At 45.1% G+C, this 18,705-nt stretch overlaps 2 protein-coding genes across 8 annotated transcripts in view; one reads left to right on the top strand and one right to left on the bottom strand.

The window, feature by feature from the left end:
- Positions 1–15,203, bottom strand: part of ncapd3 (non-SMC condensin II complex, subunit D3) — a 93,741-nt gene extending 78,538 nt beyond the window's left edge. For 3 of the 7 annotated variants that reach the window (XM_085967987.1, XM_085967988.1, XM_085967991.1), the window contains exons 1-3: positions 15,030–15,203; positions 10,314–10,474; positions 7,158–7,320 (exon numbers count right to left, since the gene is read on the bottom strand). In XM_085967987.1, the coding sequence (XP_085824113.1) occupies positions 7,158–7,320; positions 10,314–10,474; positions 15,030–15,090 (385 nt within the window). In that variant the 5' untranslated portion in view covers positions 15,091–15,203. The remainder of the gene's footprint in view (positions 1–7,157; positions 7,321–10,313; positions 10,475–15,029) is intronic. The other 4 variants (XM_085967985.1, XM_085967989.1, XM_085967990.1 and 1 more) reach the window with 2 other exon arrangements.
- A 536-nt stretch (positions 15,204–15,739) lies between these two features.
- The window catches only part of LOC147100358 (vacuolar protein sorting-associated protein 26B-like), a 32,085-nt gene continuing 29,119 nt past the window's right edge, over positions 15,740–18,705 (top strand). Inside the window, exon 1 of the mRNA XM_085967979.1 lies at positions 15,740–16,187. Within this exon, the coding sequence (XP_085824105.1) occupies positions 15,965–16,187 (223 nt within the window). The 5' untranslated portion in view covers positions 15,740–15,964. The remainder of the gene's footprint in view (positions 16,188–18,705) is intronic.

The raw sequence follows: 18,705 nt of genomic DNA, 5'->3' as shown, positions 1-18,705 counted from the left end.
TACATTCAAATGATCAGTACAGCTGCACAAATGCTGGGAATAATGGGCTGTTAGGAGCGTAAGATGATATGGTAATGCTCCCTGGGCTTCGGTTAGAGGATATCAAGGGTGTTGCCATCATGAAGGTGTGTCGTAGGGTTGGGGCCATTATCCTTTGAGAGGCAAGAGGAGGGAACCATTAGCTCGTGGTTTATTCAGAGCTAATATTCGGAGTAAATATTTTCCACTGTGCTAAAATAGAACGAGACATACACAACATTTAGGTTTAATACCTTAGTCTCAAAAGAAAAGAATTCGTACGTTTTTTTCAAGCAGGGATAATTTTTTAGTGCGCCACATCCATAACCAGGCAGATAGGATGGGTGAAACGATCTTTGAAGTTTTCACCACTACCAAATTTCTAATGGACAGCCAATTGGCATGGTCTTTCCCAAACTACTAAATGCACATGTTACTAGACACCTGGCAGACCAAAACCCCCAGCATATTTTCTGTTTGGAGATTTGCTTTAATTAGTGACAGTATATTGTGGAAGCAAAAAAAACAGTTCTACTGTCAGGTAGAATCAATGGCCACGAATTTTAATAGAGTCGTCGGGTTGCCTGGTGGGCGTGTTCCGGTCCTGCTGCCTGCTTCAGCCGCTCCCGATTTTAGTTTAAGTGCCCTAATTAGTCCCGTCGTGCGTGCTGCCCGGTCCCATGAGTGTGAGCGGGTCTGTTGCTCTCCACTGATGACGCCATTGCTGCTGTTGTTTTTAAGGAGCCCGTGTAGCCTCAGCCTCTCATTTCTCCTTTCTGCTGCTGTTTGAATGGGCCCAGGCTACAACGACTGCTGCCAAAGCCAAGGCTGCTCCAAGGTTCAATGAGGACTCCCTCCAAGCTCTTGTGGAAGTAGTAAGAGGGCACAGGGAGATTCTGTTCCCTCCCGATGACCAGAGGAAACCTCCTCAGCAGACAAAGGCAGCCTGGCTGCAAATTGCTGAAGAGGTAAGCGCAAGATCCTTATGCTCACGCACCTGGATCCAGGGCCGAAAACAGTTTAATGAACTTCTGCGATCATCAAGTGAGCTTACCTTCAATCTACTTCCCTTCTCATCACCAGCACTCTACTTTGTAAGCCTGCTCCTCCACATCCCACCTTACCTTTACTTCCCTTGCACCCTTACCTTTCCATCTCTCTCTCTGTACTGAATCACTTCACCATCCTACTATGCACCCCTCACACTCGCTCATGGTTATGCAATGATAACAACTAACAACGCACAGGGAGGCAGCTTCCTCTTGGCACCTCACTCCATCTTGGTCTCCCTCTAAGCTTCTATGTTATGGATTCTTCACAATCACTCCATCACTCTCGCTGAAACTCCACTTGTGTCCCTCCTTGCAGGAAAAGATAGCCCACAATAAGAGGGAGAGCGCGTCGACAGGAGGAGGCCCACCATCCCTGGCAACATTGACAAGTGCTGAGGAGGCTGATCACGAGATCGTGAGAGGTGGCGAGTAGCTGGAAGTGGGGGACGGAGAGATGGGCGCACTAGACGAAGCTGGTGACAGAATGGAGTTTCAACCCTCGCATTTAGATTTCATGATTGACTGCAATGGCATATGATGTTCATAGAGATTGACTTTTGATCATCTGCACAATAGGATGTGTCTGCTACCTAAATATCAGATGTCTAACTCATGCCTTTATTCTCCCACAGGACCATCGAGAGCCCCCCTCCCCAATGTCCAGGAGGAAGAGCCGGACGACTCCTCAGAGGAACCTGCAGCCTCTGAGGGAGCAGCGTCACCAACACTCAGCGCACCCAGCACCAGTGCAGAAACACACACCTCGGCGGGGCCTTCGCGACAGAGTAGTGTTGTCACCTGGTGTATCACAGCTCACAAGTGAGCATCAGCAGATGGTGGAGACAGCGACAGCAGTGGAGAGTCCTCGTCAGAGGTCGCAGGACGCTCCTAGCTCTGCTCAGCTGCACGTAGACCCCGTGCGTCTGGGGCCATCCAGAAAGAGAGTAGTGCTGGAACTCCAGGAGCAAGTGCAGGAGTCTGACAGGGTTTGCATCCAGGGTAACTGCGAGTTTGCAGAGAATGGAGGAGTCTCTCTCAAACATGAGCACTGCCTTTGTAAAGGCAATGGCGCATGAACATGTCGCCATGAAGAGGGTGGCAATCTCCATGGAGGACATAAGTCGTCAGACTCAGGAGAACATGGTGACTTTTCTAAATAGATGGTCTGCTAATGAGGATAGATGGGCATCTATTGAGGAGAGACACCAGAGGTACATGGATGTCCCCGTTATGAAGATTGTCAGTAGAGATGGGTCCTCATGGCCCCACTGATCTGCAGCAAGGTGCTCTCCAGTCATTTGCTAGCAGTGAAGTGTGGGTGATCCACAAGAGGGATGTTGGTGGCAGACAACAAGGAAGTGTGGGCTCCTCTCCAAGCACTTACACGATCATGCCACTGCGGAGCCCTCGGTCAGAGCCCCAGATTCCTCACCCAACTGAGATGGCCGTCTCAGTCATTGCACAGCCGCAGGAAGAGCAGACCGTGGAGGAGCCCTCCCAAGCTCCCAAACCCAGGGGACGCCTGCCAAAGGCGTCGAAGCAGGCGCAGCATCAAAGTGAGCAAGGTGCCTCTACATCTGCTGAAGCCACAGGGGAAGAAGCACCACATAGAAGCACACGTAAGAGGAAGCTAACACAAATAGTCACAAGGGTAGTCACTTGGGCGTTTTGTTCTGTTGTAAAGTATCGATTGTCATCCTTTTGTGATGTAATTAAACAAAAGTGATGGCAAAGGGTTGAAGTTCTGGCCTATGTGTTCTGGGAAATGGAAGTTCCACAGTGAGGGCTCAGGGCGACTTGCATTTGTAATGATGGTGCCGAGAGTGATAGGAAAGCGCCATTTATTGGAGAGATGATGTATGGCGTGTTAAGAAGGTTGTCCACACATTCATAGCCATATGCCAGCCAGCTGTGGTTGAAGCGTAAGCTTACGCGAATCTGGCATGGATGAGTACATCCCTTCCCTGACAGCCAGCAACTTGGTCGCATGCTGCTGCATTGACCAAATCCTACCCCGCAAGGCGTGCCTCCTCCTCTTCTTCCGAGGAGGCTCTGCGCCGAGCCACTTGTTTCTCAGGCAGCGCAAAGCCACGCTACTGTGCAGGACAATGATTCTGGGCACCCTGGCTGGTGCATACTGCAGGGCTCCACCAGATCTGTCACAGCATCGGAATCGCATTTTGAGCAAGCCGATGGTTTGCTCTATGATGCTGCTGGTGGAAATGTGCCTCAGATTGTACCACTCCTCAGCCTCGTTTGATGGCCTCCTCATCAGTGTCATGAGCCACTTTTTCAGGGTATAGCCCTTGTTGCCAAGTAGCCATCCGGAAAGTTGCATTGGTGGATTGAAGAGCTGAGGCACAGTAGACTGCCGCAGGATGAAGGAGTCATGGCAACTGCCAGGGTACTTTGCGCAAACATGCATGACGTTAAGGGAGTGGAATCTCTTGCGGTTGACAAATACAGCTGGGTTGTGATGGGGTGCCCTAATGGCCACGTGTGCAATCTACAATGCCCTGCACCCTTGGGAAGCCTGCCATATTTACAAAGCCAACCGTACGCGCGGTCACACTTGCTTCATCCGTGGAGAAGTGAATGTAATTGTGCGACTTTGCAAAGAGGGCATCGGTAGCCTGCGTGATGCAGGCGTGTGCGGCCGACTGGGAGATGCCGCTGATGTGTGCAGCTGATCCCTGGAAGGAGCCCAAAGCAAATAAGTTGAGTGCGGTGGTGACTTTGACAGCCACTGGTAAGGAGTGTCCACACGCTCCTCTGGGCTCCAGGTGTTGGTGCAGCATTGCGCAGATATCAGTGACGACGTCTCGCGGAAGTCTCAGCCTCCTTTGGCACTGCTGCTCACTCATGTTGAGGAAGCTCATCCGCTGCCTGTAAACCCGGTGTCGGGGGTATCTCGTGCGGCAAGGTGCAGGCCTGCACGGACGCCCTCTGCCATGTGCATCATCAGGTGGCTGAGGAGAAGGTTGGCACTCCTGTTGTTGCTGCTGCGCCTTGTTGCGCTGCTGCAGCGGCTGCTCTTCCTCCGAATCCGACGACCAGGATAAGAGGATATAAATGGTTCCCATACCGCTGGTATATATCTCAGTTGAGGAATGGAGGTTGTTTGCACTCAGACAAAGTGGCCAGAGCGTATTCCAAGGTCACACTGCAGATGGATTTCAGCATCAACACACACAAGATTAGTAGAGCTGCAAAAAGTGTTCCAAACCTCAAAGCACTAAATTGTGGCATCTGAAACTATGAGAGATTGCAGGACCGCTTTTAAGCTGATCGAGCAGCGTCCAACAATTCAGGTCCTCGCGAAACCCGGCTCAATGCAGCTGGCGTGTTTTTCTGAAGGCGGGTAGCACGCAGAGAAAGCTGCAAAATCCGAACAGGCAGTTAAAATATTATCCAGGCAGTTAACAAGCTGTTAACTGCCTTAAGTGCCTCTCCCGCCGTTTGGTGTCGGTTCAGGTCAGGAGCCGTTGACCCGACACTTGCCAAAGTAGCATGGAGGTGGAATGGCGGTGGGTCCACAGCCCACTGTCAATTTTTCCGATTTTCGCTACCGACCCGTCTCCAAACCCGCCCTCTGAGATCTATTAAATTCGCGGCCAATGTGTGTGACAATTGTGTAACCCGAACACAAAATGGCAAGGAAGCAAGTTTATAAGTGCAATCATCTCTGACACAGCACTACATCTCTGTTGTGTTCTCATGGAATGGTGACAGGCGGAAAAAAAAAATCAGGTCATGTCACCAGGCCACACCTTTGTTGCAAATGACACTGGTAGATGCCTAGGAAAAGGTCCTCTCCTCACACTCAACATGAAAATGATGTGGGGCACAGGGACACCTCAAGAGAGAAAAATGAATTGGAAAGGGGGAGGTTAGAAAATTAGGCTCATCATTGTATTCAGTAATTTCAACTTACTCAGTTGTATTTTCTAGCACCAGCCAAATCAATAATTACTGTAAAACCTGGCATATTAGGTGCCACTATACACACATAAAAGTCCAAGACTAGTACAGTCCCCACTGCTTATAGCTGGTGCGTTGGTGTCAATGGCACTATACACGGCAGCTGGTGTAACAAACAAATGATGGTGTGAAGTAGTGGATACATAAAAGAATTCGAGGGAATTCTGTTTGGTGCACAGAGGGCGATTCAGAAGCTTGCACGGACAACCAATGAATCAGTCAACATTGCTGAGATTTAAAGCCCTGGAACCATCAGCTGCCTGTAAGAGGGAGAGTTAAACGGGCCGGGTGTGCTCTCTCTTATCTTATGTCATCTCAATCCTTTATGATTTTTAAGTTGGTCATACTTTAACCCCAATTTTTTAAATTGAGAAAATAAATTGTTCCATGTAACATCTTTCTGAAGTTGGAGCCGGAATGTGTCCAGCTCAGCAAGCTGGCAAGGGCTCGCAGCAGTGGCAGGAGTTCTAGACATCATAGGATTTAATGACAGGTAATCGCACTTTAACTATCCGAAACAGCTGGCCTGCTTAAATCTGGTTTTTAAGTGTGCTTTTGTATTTGAAGCCTATAGTTTGCGTCATTTGCTCGATATAGACGGCTGTCCGAGATAAACAGTGACAGTGCAAATGCTGGGGACTGTGCTGCACATCGACTTTTGAAACAAAGCCATTATGCTTTTTGGATCTTCCTTGCTGTAGAACTTTTGGCATACAAATTTCAGATCTCTCATAGGGGAGTCCCAACTCCCTATGTTTTGTCTTCACTAGCCTTGATAACTAGGTGAGCTTTCAGTAACATGCCCAGGATAACAAGCAGAACAACGTTGCGATCATTTGTGTTTAGCAAATGAAATTAGTCTAAGTCTCTACGGTACCTCTCTCCCATCTTCAATAAGCAACTTGAGAACTTGTAAGTTTAACTTGAGTGAATTTATTTCACAAAAGCAGAACAAATTAATAACTGACTGTGATACAATACATATATATCTATATAAATATAAAAACCTATTAACTTTGACAGAAAAACAATAAAAGGTCTCAGTCGAATGCTAAGCTGTGGTTTTGAATGATGTTTTTATATCCGCAAAGTCTTTTTTCTAATTCCAAACGGTCACTCGGATTCAAGCAAACAATTACAAAGCTTAAAGATCTTAAAAAGTTAGCAGAACTTCCTAGATTTTGAACAATTGCCAGCCAGATTTGAAAATAATTGGCATCATACACATAACTGAAAAAAATTAGTCCGTGTTTGTCCAAGAGTAACTTGGCTCCTCCCTCAAGCTGTTCAGGTAGTGGAATAAAGCTTGTAATATTAGTATGCAGATAGGCTTGGGACAAGATTCTGGCTGCAGCCGGTTCTTAAATTCCTAAAGTAAAGTACTGTCACTGGAGTTGAAGGGGCCAAGCCAGAACTAGATTTTTTAAAACTAGTTTTTGTAGAAGTAGCGTTCCACCGGGTTAGAGTTATACAACACCCAATGCAAAGCCCAAGTGACACAAAACTGCTTTAGAGGTGGGTCCATACCTCCCAACTTCAGTGTACTCAGAAGTCAAATCTGGACCACACTCCATAATAACCCCAATGCTTTTTGCCAATGTCTTGCCACAACTGCAAGAGCAGAATAGCGCAGGAGCATGTTGAAATACCCTCTCATTACAATGCAACAATTTATACCGAAATGAGAACGGTAAAACAGGGGAGCAATTCATACACAGGGAGGATTTACACAGCTGCTATTCAACAGTAGCACTGCTGAAGCAGTATATACAGAAATTAAAGGTTGGAACAGAAACAAGGATCACAAATAAACTAGGATAAGCAAAATTTCCATCTTAGTGTTTGTAGTTTCAGTTTGTCCGTACATATAAAACACTCAAGACAGTTTTACAAACCATGGGGCATTTCTGGTAACTTTTGCTTTTCCAACCTTTCCCCCCCCCCACCCCCTTTACCTGTTACTTGACAGATTCAAGGAAGTTACTGGTCTGCCAGAATTCCATCCAGAAAGCTGTATTTGGCCCGTTCGGTTACAATTTAAAAAAAAGATTTACTTCCGCCATGTGGATGACATTACGAAGCAATTTTTGAGCTATGTAATCTCACCTGGGATTTCAAGGAGCAGGAAATACAGTCCAGCTGCATGCAAGGCATATTCTCGCTGGATGACACTAGCCTTCTTATTCTGAACCATTTGGATGAAATGATACAACACAGCAACAAGGGCACTGTGGGAGATGTTATTTTCCGCAAACAGTGTCCAAATACCCTAATAGAAAGGAAAAATAACTGTCACTTTAGATACAAAAATCTACCAAATTAAACTCAGATACCTTCAAAATACTTATATAATAAGTAATGGGAACCAGGCATGATAACTATAGGTTGGGTGAACAGTCATTTATTCATTGGTAATGTAAAGAGTCATAGATGTCAACATTTCTTTGTGAACCATTAAATCAATTTTTGTTAGCAAATTTGTATTAAAAATTCAATCCACAAGAATGCGGTCCATATACAGGAAACTTTGTGCTATCCGGCACCCACGGGACCGAGCTGCTGCCGTTCCCTCAAAACTGCCGTACACTCCAGAGTTAATGTTGAAAGATACGGAGATTCTTATCTCCGTATCGGACAACAAACACTGTTGCTTAGCAACAGCTTCTAAACACTCGGGTGTGGCTGCAAGCCTCTGTAGCTAAAGCTGTTGCTATAGCTACAGACCTTGCAGAGCTTGACTGTTCAAATAAAGCAAAGAAAAGAAACAAAAAGAATAAAAAACGGCTCCTGATTTTTGCCGGTGGCTCCAGATTGCCGGATAGTTCACCTCCGGATAGCACAAAGTTTCCTGTACATGAATATATTATTACACAAACACAATCTGAAACTTCTTTAGCAACTTAGTACCATCACTCCCAGTACTTACAGGGTGGGATTAAAATATTCAGGATTTTTTTAAAAAAAGGTAGAAAATAGTTCCAGAGATGGCAGTGCAAAAGATTTTTTATTTTATTTCTTCCTTCTTTTCCCACTAATTTCCTCCCTCCTCTCCACAAGATGGCAACTCCTTACTCTAGCGTACTGCATCCAAGTGAAAAACAGCGGAGCTGAATCCTGTCACCCTCAACACACACACACAAACGCTTTCTGAAAAGGCCACTTATTTTGAGAGTGGGAATCACAGCCAATTTCCCCCTCCCTTGCCAAAGGACATTGATACCAATTGCAGCACTCCTGCTGCTCCCATGGCTGAAATCAGCAAACACAACACACAAGAGGGATAAAACTTGGCACCTCCTGAACCGAAATGCCCCAACTACTCACTGTTTAGAGGAAGCAGATATTTCATGTTTAATAGCTTCAGGTGGATGCAAGAGCTGTTCTTTATTCTGCCATCAACTTGTTCATTATGCTACTTGGACTGCAGAAATCTTTTTAGAACAAACACTCGCCAGGCAGCAGCATGCAAAAGACCCCATTTCAATTTAAAAGGGCTAGTGACACTAATTACAAACAATATCTGGGGACATTTTAACCGTACAGGACAGACTAGTATTGACTTACTTTCAGGAGAAAGTACATTATGCAGAATTGCAAAAACAACATTAGTGGTGACTTGGAGGTACAAAAGAAAGACTTGCATTTATATAGCGCCTTTCATGACCACCGGATGTCCCAAAGCGCTTCACAGCCAATTAAGTGCTTTTTGACGTGGAGTCACTGTTGTAATGTAGGCATTTAGTGTTTTATGGACTTACAGTATAAGTATTTTTTTTTTTTTAAAGCCACACAAGCTACAGTACCTTGCACAGCCAAGGAGATTTTAAAAATGATTTTATTCCATTTCGTACTAGTGAAACTACTTGATACACCAGTACAGGGGAAGTGGAAGGTTTCAGCCACTGAGGCCGACAGCCAGCAAGGTTTTTTGTTGCCACTTCTACCTTGGGTATCAGTACCACTTCTGTTTAGTACCGCAGAGCCCAAAGGCTGGACTCCGAGTGTGGCCGTCCAACACCCAGAGACCTAACTCACAAGCAGGTGTCCAAAAAGTCAGATGCAGTATCACCAGCCTTTGTTGCGTTAACTGATTTGAGACACAGCAGCATTCGGGATCCCGCAATTGGCTCCAGCAGCCCGGGTCTACGGAGTGGAAAAGCAGCCAGGATCCCCGCTCCCATCACTATCCAGATCCCGGCAGTGCACATTTGTGGACACGAGATGAGAACAAGAATGGGTTCAATTGTGACATTCCAATGACTGAGGAAGCTGCCAGCAGATTGAATAATGGCCACTTCATTCTTTGAACAATTAACAAAAAGAAAATGTCACCAAGTAGTAAGAGTCATAGAATTTTAAAGGATTTTTTTTCCTACAGTGGAAACACACTTCATTTTCCTAACTTTTATGCATCTTCTTCAGTTTTTAAATCCTTTTATTTTTCTCTCTATTTTTTCTTGACTTCTTCAGATCAACAGCTAATGAATCAGGCAAACCTGGAGATCCTGGACCAACATACAAGATACATTTTCAAGCCGGTAATCTTGCCTGGATAAACCAAGATACATTCTGCACATGTTACCAGGTTTAGTTTGGGACAGTTGCAGTTTGTCTAGTTTACCCAACTGTGTAAAAAAGAGGCTACAAGTGGAATCCACGATAAAATAAAACATTCTGTTCTTTTCAACCATTGGTCAGTAAAACCAAAGAGTTTCTCACTACTTCTGCATGCTAAAACGTAGCTTGGTCTAGCCCTTGGGTTAGCAACACTCAACCATTGTTTAAAGGGGAACTAGATTGGTCTATGTTGCCACCTCATCTCAAACATTAGAAAATCGTAAAGTTCTACTCCACCAGAAACATAGGAATGCTAGCAACAGGCCCAATGTATCTTTTATGAATTGCATTGTCCATTCATGAGGTTATTGGAGTGGAATTGCATTACATCACAGGGTGGAGGAGAGAATTGTGTATGCAATGTTTCCTGGCTCCCACTAACCAATAGTTTAAAACACACAGGGGTAAGTGATAATTGAATTAAAAAAACATACATATACACATACTTATAATGTGTGCCATGCATATTTGAATGCACTAAGCGTGAAGACCATAGTGTTTACTATTTTCTTAACAGGTACAGCTTGAACAGAAAGCAAGGCATAAAAGAAAGTAAGGCATAAAAGAAACAATATGTTCATTCACAAATTTGCACTGATGGCAACGATCTGACTGCAGTGAATCCAAACCATCCAGAATACTTACACCGACTGCCTCTGCTTGCTGGTCCTCGTCGGTGAACTTAAAGAGACTCTCATAAAGTTGGGAGAATGTCTCGAGCCCATTTTCGGTAATCTCCTCCTCCAGGCGTGAATCTAATGGTTCAGTCTCTGTAAAGTCCGCCTCCCATACTGTATCCACCCACACTGGGGGGAAAAACACCAAGATTCAATACATCTCTCAAAACTTACTGCAAGAATGAGAGAAGGACACACAAAATACAGTAAGACTAAAACAACAAACAAGTTTGAGATGTGTCCACTATTCACTTTCCAGGCACTTGTACATTTCTGCTTGGACTCCAGAAAAGCAGTGCGCAAGTGAAGCTCAAGTGGCTTCCAAGCACCCCTTTCTTTTTAAACTCGCATCAGCCTGCCAATGGTGTTTGCAAACTTGGACCTGGATGCTGTCTAATGCAAACATTGCCATCTTTCTTATAGCATATAGTCAGCAGGAGTACAGCACTCCTGCTGTCGCTGATGCAGCATCAGCATCAAGCCATTTTTTTTTTTTTTATTGGTAATGTTTGGTCCAGAAGACCTTTATCTGGGAGCTGGCTACCAGCAGCTGGTAAATTCAGCTCCCTTCTACTAATGGCAGACTAATGGGTCCTTGAGAAAAAAAAGGACACAAGTTAATTATTAACATGTCCTTTTTTTTTTAAACATTTACTGAAAGTATATAATTGACACATCTGCTGCAACAGTGTAAGGTGGGAGAGAGACATAACATGTTAGCATTTAACTCAACTGATTGAAGGAAAGTATGGAGTAGCCGCATGCAGTGGAACTGTAGGGATACAGGTACAAACTCCTACTACACAAACGTCACAATCTGAGTGAGCAGTGCTGCACAGGGAGGGAAATTATAGTGTCTTGACAGCTCAGATATTGCCTGGTGGCAGCTAAGAGCTGATGTGGAGGTGGCATGGGAGCAGAATGCCCACAACTTCAGTTTGCCTGCAGACACATGGGTTGAGAGAAGGAAACCCACCAGGGTAGAAAGATGGGACTAAAAAAGGGGTGTGCACTCACATTTGGAAATAACATAATATAAAAACAGAAAGTGCTGGAAATACTCAGCATGTCAGGGGAGCATCTGTGGAGAGAGAAACAGCGTTAACGATTGACGTTGATGACCTTTCATCAGAACTGGAAAAAGTTATAGATGATTTTAAGCAAGTACAGGAGGTAGGGACAGGAGGAGGGAAGGAAAGAACACAAGGGAAGGTATGTGATAGAGTGGAAGGCAGGAGAGATTAAATGACAAAAGGGATTCCCTCTCCTGCCTTCCACTCGATCACAGAACCTTTGATCGTTCCTCCCCCCACCTCCGTGCTTGCTTAAAAATCTCTAACTTTTTCCAGTTCCGATGAAAGGTCATCAACCTGAAACATTAACTGTTTCTCTCTCCACAGATGCTGCCTGACCTGCTGAGTATTTCCAGCATTTTGTTTTTATTTCAGATTTCCAACATCACCAGTATTTAGCTTTTGTATTTGGAAATAACATACTGTTAAGAAATGTCAATTTAGAATATTATTCCACCCCCTTTTTTTAATTACAGTACAATTTTGGCTAATACTCACTATACTTGTAAAATATTTAAAATTTGAATTACAAAACAAAAACAAAACCAATAAAAACTGTCTTTCTCCACCTCTACATTCAACTTTACTACCCATAATTTTCCAGCACAAGTGAACATCAATATCCTCCCACAATGCTACAATTGCTAAATCACACTAGCTGGATATAGAACTGCATTGTATCAGAGTCCCTGCAACATCCACATACAAAAGTACAACCACAATTACCAGCGTCTAATCAATGAATCAACACGCACATTTATGGTATTCCTATGACCCGGTGCAGAAACACAAGGCAGATCAACCCATGCATACTCACAACAAATCACGGAGGACAAAGTCATTCTACTACAAACAACAGTAATAAGATCCTGCACGATGGCAGCATTCATCCAGTTCATTTCCAAACTGGTCTGCTTTACAATATAGGTAAAAAATACATTCAGCTTGTTTGACCAGAGCAGTTGGCACATTGAACAAAACACAAATATATTTAAATGCATTTTATAAACCAAAGATAGCTTTAAACTGACAGCAATGCCAAGAATTGGCCAAAAGGGCAGACACAGGGAGGATTAAGGTACACATTATTTAATAACAACAGAAAATGCTGGAAAAACTCAGCAGGCCAGGCAACATCCGTGGAGAGAAATTAGAGTCAACGTTTCGGGTCAAAACCCTTTGTCAAGACTAAAGAGGCACAGGGATTGAAATAGATTAAGAGGCCAGGCTGGGAGAGAACAAAAGAGAAGAGACATTAAGAGGTATTCAAAATGAGACGAGATGGCGATAGGACTAGTGGAGACAAAAGACAGCTCTAGATTAGGCGTGAAATGCGCTGGCAGAATGAGAGACAGCTGCCATGTGGGAGAGAGAAGAAAAAGGGGGGGGGGGGGGGGGGGGGAAGGCCAAAACAAAGGTGTGGATAAAAAATAAGTAAAAATGTAATAGGAGCCGAGGTTATGATCTGAAATTGTTGAACTCGATATTGAGTCCGGAAGGCTGTAAAGTGCCTAATCGGAAGATGAGGTGCTGTTCCTCGAGTTTACATTGAGCTTCCGTGGAACAATGCAAGAGGCCGAGGACGGTGAGGTCCGAGTGGGAATGGAGCAGTGAATTAAAATGACAGGCAACCGGAAGCTCGGGGTCACCTTTATGGACTGAACGGAGGTGTTCCGCAAAGCGGTCGCCCAATCTGTGTTTGGTCTCCCCAATGTAGAGGAGACCACATCGTGAGCAGCGAATACAGTATACTAAATTGCAAGAAGTACAAGTAAATCGCTGTTTCACCTGGAAGGGGTGTTTGGGGCCCTGGACAGTGGGAAGGTATAAGGGCAGGTGTTACATCTCCTGCGCTTGCACGGGAAGGTGCCAGGCGAAGGGGAAGGGGTGCTGGGGGTGATAGAGGAGTGGACTAGGGTGTCTCGGAGGGAGCGGTCCCTACGGAATGCTGAAAGGGGAGGGGAGGGGAAGATGCGTTTGGTGGTGGGATCACTTTGGAGGTGGCGGAAATGGCAGAGGATGATTGGTGATTGGAACATTATTTAATATTGCTTTTCAACCTTTTTTAAAAACACATATTAATTACCCATTGCATAATCAAAACATCTCCTGGACAAATCCCTGCGCTGTTCTGTGTATGCAACAGCTAACGAGCGTGTGCACATAGAGCTGGCTGGTATGGCACTTAGAACTTCATAAATTGTAGGATATGGAGTTTGATCAATTGACTGTATAGATGTCAATCACACCAGAACCCATAATGAATGCTCTTTGCATCAAATGAGGACTTACAGGTGAACATAAGAAATAGGAGCAGGAGTCGGCCATTTGGTCCCTCGAGCCTGCTCCGCCATTCAATAAGATCATGGCTGAGCTGATCTTGGCCTCAACTCCACTTCCCTGCCCACTCCCCATAACCCTTCACTCCCTTATCGTTCAAAAATCTGTCTATCTCCACCTTAAATATACTCAATGACTCAGCCTCCACAGCTCTCTGGGGTAGAGAATTCTACAGATTTACAACCCTCTGAGAAGAAATTCCTTCTCATCTCAGTTGTAAATGGGTGACCCCCTTATTCTGAAACTATGCCCCCCTAGTTCTAGTTTCCCCCACAAGGGGAAACATCCTCTCTGCATCTACCTTGTCAAACCCCCTCAGCATCTTATGTTTCAATAAAATCACCTCTCATTCTTCTAAACTCCAATGAGTATAGGCCCAACCTGCTCAACCTTTCTTCATAAGGAATCAACCTAGTGAACCTTCTCTGAACTGCCTCCAATGCAAATATATCCCTCCTTAAATAAGGAGACCAAAACTGTACAGTACTCCAGGTGTTGTCTCATCAATACCCTGTACATCTGTATCATGACTTCCCTACTTTTATACTCCATCCCCCTTGCAATAAAAGCCAACATTCCATTTCCCTTCCTAATTACTTGCTGTACCTGCATGCTAACGTTTTGTGTTTCATGTACAAGGGCTCCCAGATCCCTCTGTACCGCAGCATTCTGTAACTCTCTCCATTTAAATAATAATTTGCTTTTTTATTTTTCCTGCCAAAGTGGATAACCTCACATTTTCCCACATTATACTCCATCTGCCAATATTTTGCCCACTCACTTAACCTATCTATATCCCTTTGCAGATTCTTTGTGTCCTCTTCACAACTTGCTTTCCCACCTATCTTTGTATCATCAGCAAATTTGGCGACAGTCCACTCGGTCCCTTCATCCAAGTCATTAATATAGTTGTAAATAGTTGAGGCCCCAGCACCGACCCCTGCGGCACCCCACTAGTTAGTTTGCCAACCGGAAAATGACCCATTTATCCCGAACTGTCTACGGGTGACATATTATTGGCTAAGCAAGCAGCTAAACAAATCTTCACATTGGCTGTGAACACTAAGGGAGTACAAGAGCTTCAAAAGCAAGTGCAAAACAGGGCCGGTTACATTATCTCACAGATAGCAATGTTTTGACACTTGCACCCAGTTTCTGTCCCTGGCCTTAAAAATCCCCCGTATAAACTCTCACTACACTAGAACCTTTTATTTATTAACTATCTCATATCTCATCATCATATTGTAGCCGGAATACTTCTCCCCGGTTACCTGCGCTGACGTGCTGCAGTTTGAAGGCTTCCAGTCGCCACAGCAGCTGAACTGCGGCCATTTCAAATCGCCCGCACCCGCCAAAACACCGCGCCTGCGCGACAGTCCCAGCCTCCCCGGCAAAAATAAAATTAGAAATTTTATAACTTGTCTTTACACAGTATTTTACATTTATCGGTTACATAAAGCTTTTAAATTGTTATTTTATCCGAATTAATATAATTCTTTAATGTATTTTCTTCCCTGGCGGCTTGACCGTTGTTACGCGTGCGCATTGGGCTATTTCGAGGGCCTGGTATGGCTTGTGTCTGTTGGGTGGGGAAGAGAAAGGGTCAAATTTAATTACACTTTCCCGTCAGGGTAACTCTCTGATTTCAAATTTAGGCGTCAACAATGTGTTAAAGACGAATCTTTTTTGGGGGGTTAAAAAGGAGGCGAATGTTGCTAGTGTCACGTGACGTGCACGATGGCGCATGCGCATTGTGCCCGGTGGGCAAAGGGGGGGATGTGCGCGCGTGCGCATTCCGCCAGGCGGGCGAAGGGGGATGTGCGCGCGTGCGCATTCTGCCAGGCGGGCGAAGGGGGGATGTGCGCGCCTGCGCATTCCGCCCGGCGGGCGAAGGGGGATGTGCGCGCGTGCGCATTCTGCCAGGCGGGCGAAGGGGGGATGTGCGCGCCTGCGCATTCCGCCCGGCGGGCGAAGGGGGGGCGCATGCGCGGTGAGGACTCAAGGCGAAGAGTTGCTGCAGAGACACAGAAACAGGAACAGGATCGGAGTCGGAGCTCACTCATAACCCGTATCGACCCGGCCGGCGTTTGGACCGGATCATTCCGTGTGTGTGTGTTTTTTTTACTGCGAGGAAAAGGGGGCTTCAGAACCACCGTGTGTAGTTTTTTCTTCATTTAAGAGAGGGGAAAAAAAATAAATTAATAAAATGAGCTTCTTCAGTTTTGGGCAAAGTGCAGAGATTGACGTTGTGTTGAATGACGCTGAGACTCGCAAGAAAGTGGAGCACAAGACAGAAGATGGGAAGAAGGATAAATACTACCTGTTTTACGATGGAGAGACTGTCTCTGGGAAAGTGAATGTCACCCTGAAAAATCCCGGCAAAAGGCTAGAACATCAAGGGATTAAAGTCGAGTTCATCGGACAGATTGGTAGGTAGCCGCTGCTAGGCCTTCTGCCCTCAATGCAACTACCGCGGGATGCACTGGAATTCGAGCTGCGGCATTTGAAAATGCTAGTGTTTTGTGAATTATTGCGAATTGTAGCCTGGGTGGTAGAGCAATCGCGTTGCTTCATTTGCAGAGCGCATTCAACTGTTGGGAGGCGGATCTTCCCGACCAGCCCCCTCATTGCATGCTGTCTGTCTTTTGGTACGTCATATGTGTCAAAAAAATGACATTATGCCCCTTCTTTCATAACTGTAAACTGTGGAATTGGGTACCTACAAGCTGGAGGTTCAGATACACCGTCTGAATTCATTACTTTGAGTTGTAATCATAACTGTTTTTGAGCCACAATGTCATCTGTGGCTCAGTGGGCAGCACTCTCTCCTCTGAGTCAGAAGATTGTAGATTGGAGTCTCACTCCAGAGACTTAGAACACAAAATTGTAGGCTGATACTCCAGTGCAGTACTGAGGGAGTGCTGCACTGTCGGAGGTGCCGTCTTTCGGGTAAGACGTTAAACTGCTCTCTCAGGTGGGTGTAAAAGATCCCATGGCAACATTTCAAAGAAGAGCAGGAGAGTTATCCCTGGTGTCCTGGCCAATATTTATTCCTCAATCAACAACACTAAAAAAAAAAACCAGATTATCTGGTCATTATCACATTGCTGTTTGTGGGAGCTTGTGTGAAAATTGGCTGCTGTGTTTCCTACATTAAAACAATGACTCCACTTCAAAAGTACTTCATTGGCTGTGAAGTGCTTTGGGACACCCTGAGAGTGAAATGTGCTGTATAAATGTAAGTCTTTTTTTTCTTTTCAACATAAAATATTTATATAACCCCTTTCAACACAGCAAAATGTCCCAAGGCACTTCAATTTCAGACTTAAGAAGTAGGAGGGAAATTAAAGGAGTTGGCTTTTGTAGGCGGGGCAAGGGAGAGAGATTGAGGGAAGATTTTGAGAGTTGAGGGTTCGGTGACTGAAGGTTCTGCCATCACTGGTAGGAAGCAGGGAATGTTCAGCAAATCAGAGTTGGAGGAACAGAGGCTGCCAGAAGGGATGTAAGGCTAGAGCAATTTGAAGAGCTGGATGGAATGAGACTCGAGGTGTTTGAAGATGAGGATTTTGACGTTGATGTGCAGAGGAATCTTTATAAATCACTGGTTAGCGCTCAGCTGGAGTAATGTGTCCAGTTCTGGGTACCACACTATAGGAAGGATGTGAAGGCCTTGGAGAGGGTAGGGAGGAGATTGTACCAGGGATGAGGCACTTCAGTTATGTGGAGGGACTGGAGAAGTTGGGATTGTTCTCTTTCGTGCAGAGAAGGTTACAGGGAGATATAAGGGGTGTTCAAAATGATGAAGGGTTTTGATAGAGTAGATAAGACGAAACTGTTTCCACTGGCAGTTGATAACTAGAGGACACCAATTTAAGATAATTGGCAAAAGGACGAAGGGGAGATGAGAATTGTTTTTACTCAGCGAGTTATGATTTGGAACGCACTGCCTGGAATGTGGTGGAAGTAGATTCAATAGTAACTTTCAAAAGGGAATTTTATAATTTTATATATATTTGAAAAGGGAAATAGCAGGAGAGTGGGACTAATTGGATAGCTCTTCCAAAGCGCTTGCTCGGGCATGATGGGCCCAATAGCCGCCTTCTGTGTTGGATGATTCTGAGGAAAGGGAGCCAGTGGAGGTCAGTAAGGGCAGGATGATGAGTGGGAATTTGTGAGAGATAGGATATAAGCAGCAGAGTTGTGGATGAGTTGGATCTTATGGGGGGTGGACTCAGTAAGTTGGAGAGCAGGACATTGAAAAAGTCAAGTACTGTATAGATGTGCAAAGGCATAAATAAGAGTGGCAATGAGTGAGGTAGGAATGAAAATGGATGATGCGAGGATGGTCCTGATGATAATCTGGACGTGGGGTTTGCAGCTTAGCTCACGATCAAGTGGGACCCTGAGAATACACACCATTGTGTCAAGCTTGGATGAGAGGCTGTTTTGCAGAGTTTATGATGGGGGAGAAAAAACAGGATGGCTTTGATTTTTGCCAATGATGAGCTACAGAAATTTCAGTCTGACAACAGCAACAATCGTGGAATCAAGCACAATGCTGAAGAGATAAAGCTGGATATTGTCGGCACACGCGGCTGAACCCGCGCTTCCAGTTGATGTCACTGAGGGGCAACATCTAGATGAGGAATAGGAGTGGGTCGAGAAAGCATCGTGGGAGATTCCCAAAGAAAAGAAAGACTTGCATTTCTGTAGCGCCTTTCACGATCTCGGAGTCTCCCAAAGCGCTTCACAGCCAATTAAGTACTTTTTGAAGTGTAGTCACTGCTGTAATGTAGGAAACACGGCAGCCAATTTGCGCACAGCAAGCTCCCACAAACAGCAATGTGATAATGACCAGATAATCTGTTTTTGTGATGTTGATTGAGGGATAAATATTGGCCAGGACACCGGGGAGAACTCCCCTGCTCCTCTTCGAAATAGTGCCAT

The sequence above is a fragment of the Somniosus microcephalus genome, chromosome 26 (genome assembly GCF_052327205.1).
Source record: "Somniosus microcephalus isolate GS21.2 chromosome 26, FLI_Smic_1.0, whole genome shotgun sequence".
NCBI lineage: Eukaryota > Metazoa > Chordata > Chondrichthyes > Squaliformes > Somniosidae > Somniosus > Somniosus microcephalus.
The sequence above is the reverse complement of the archived record's forward strand: the minus strand, read 5'-3'. Positions and strand labels throughout refer to the sequence as shown.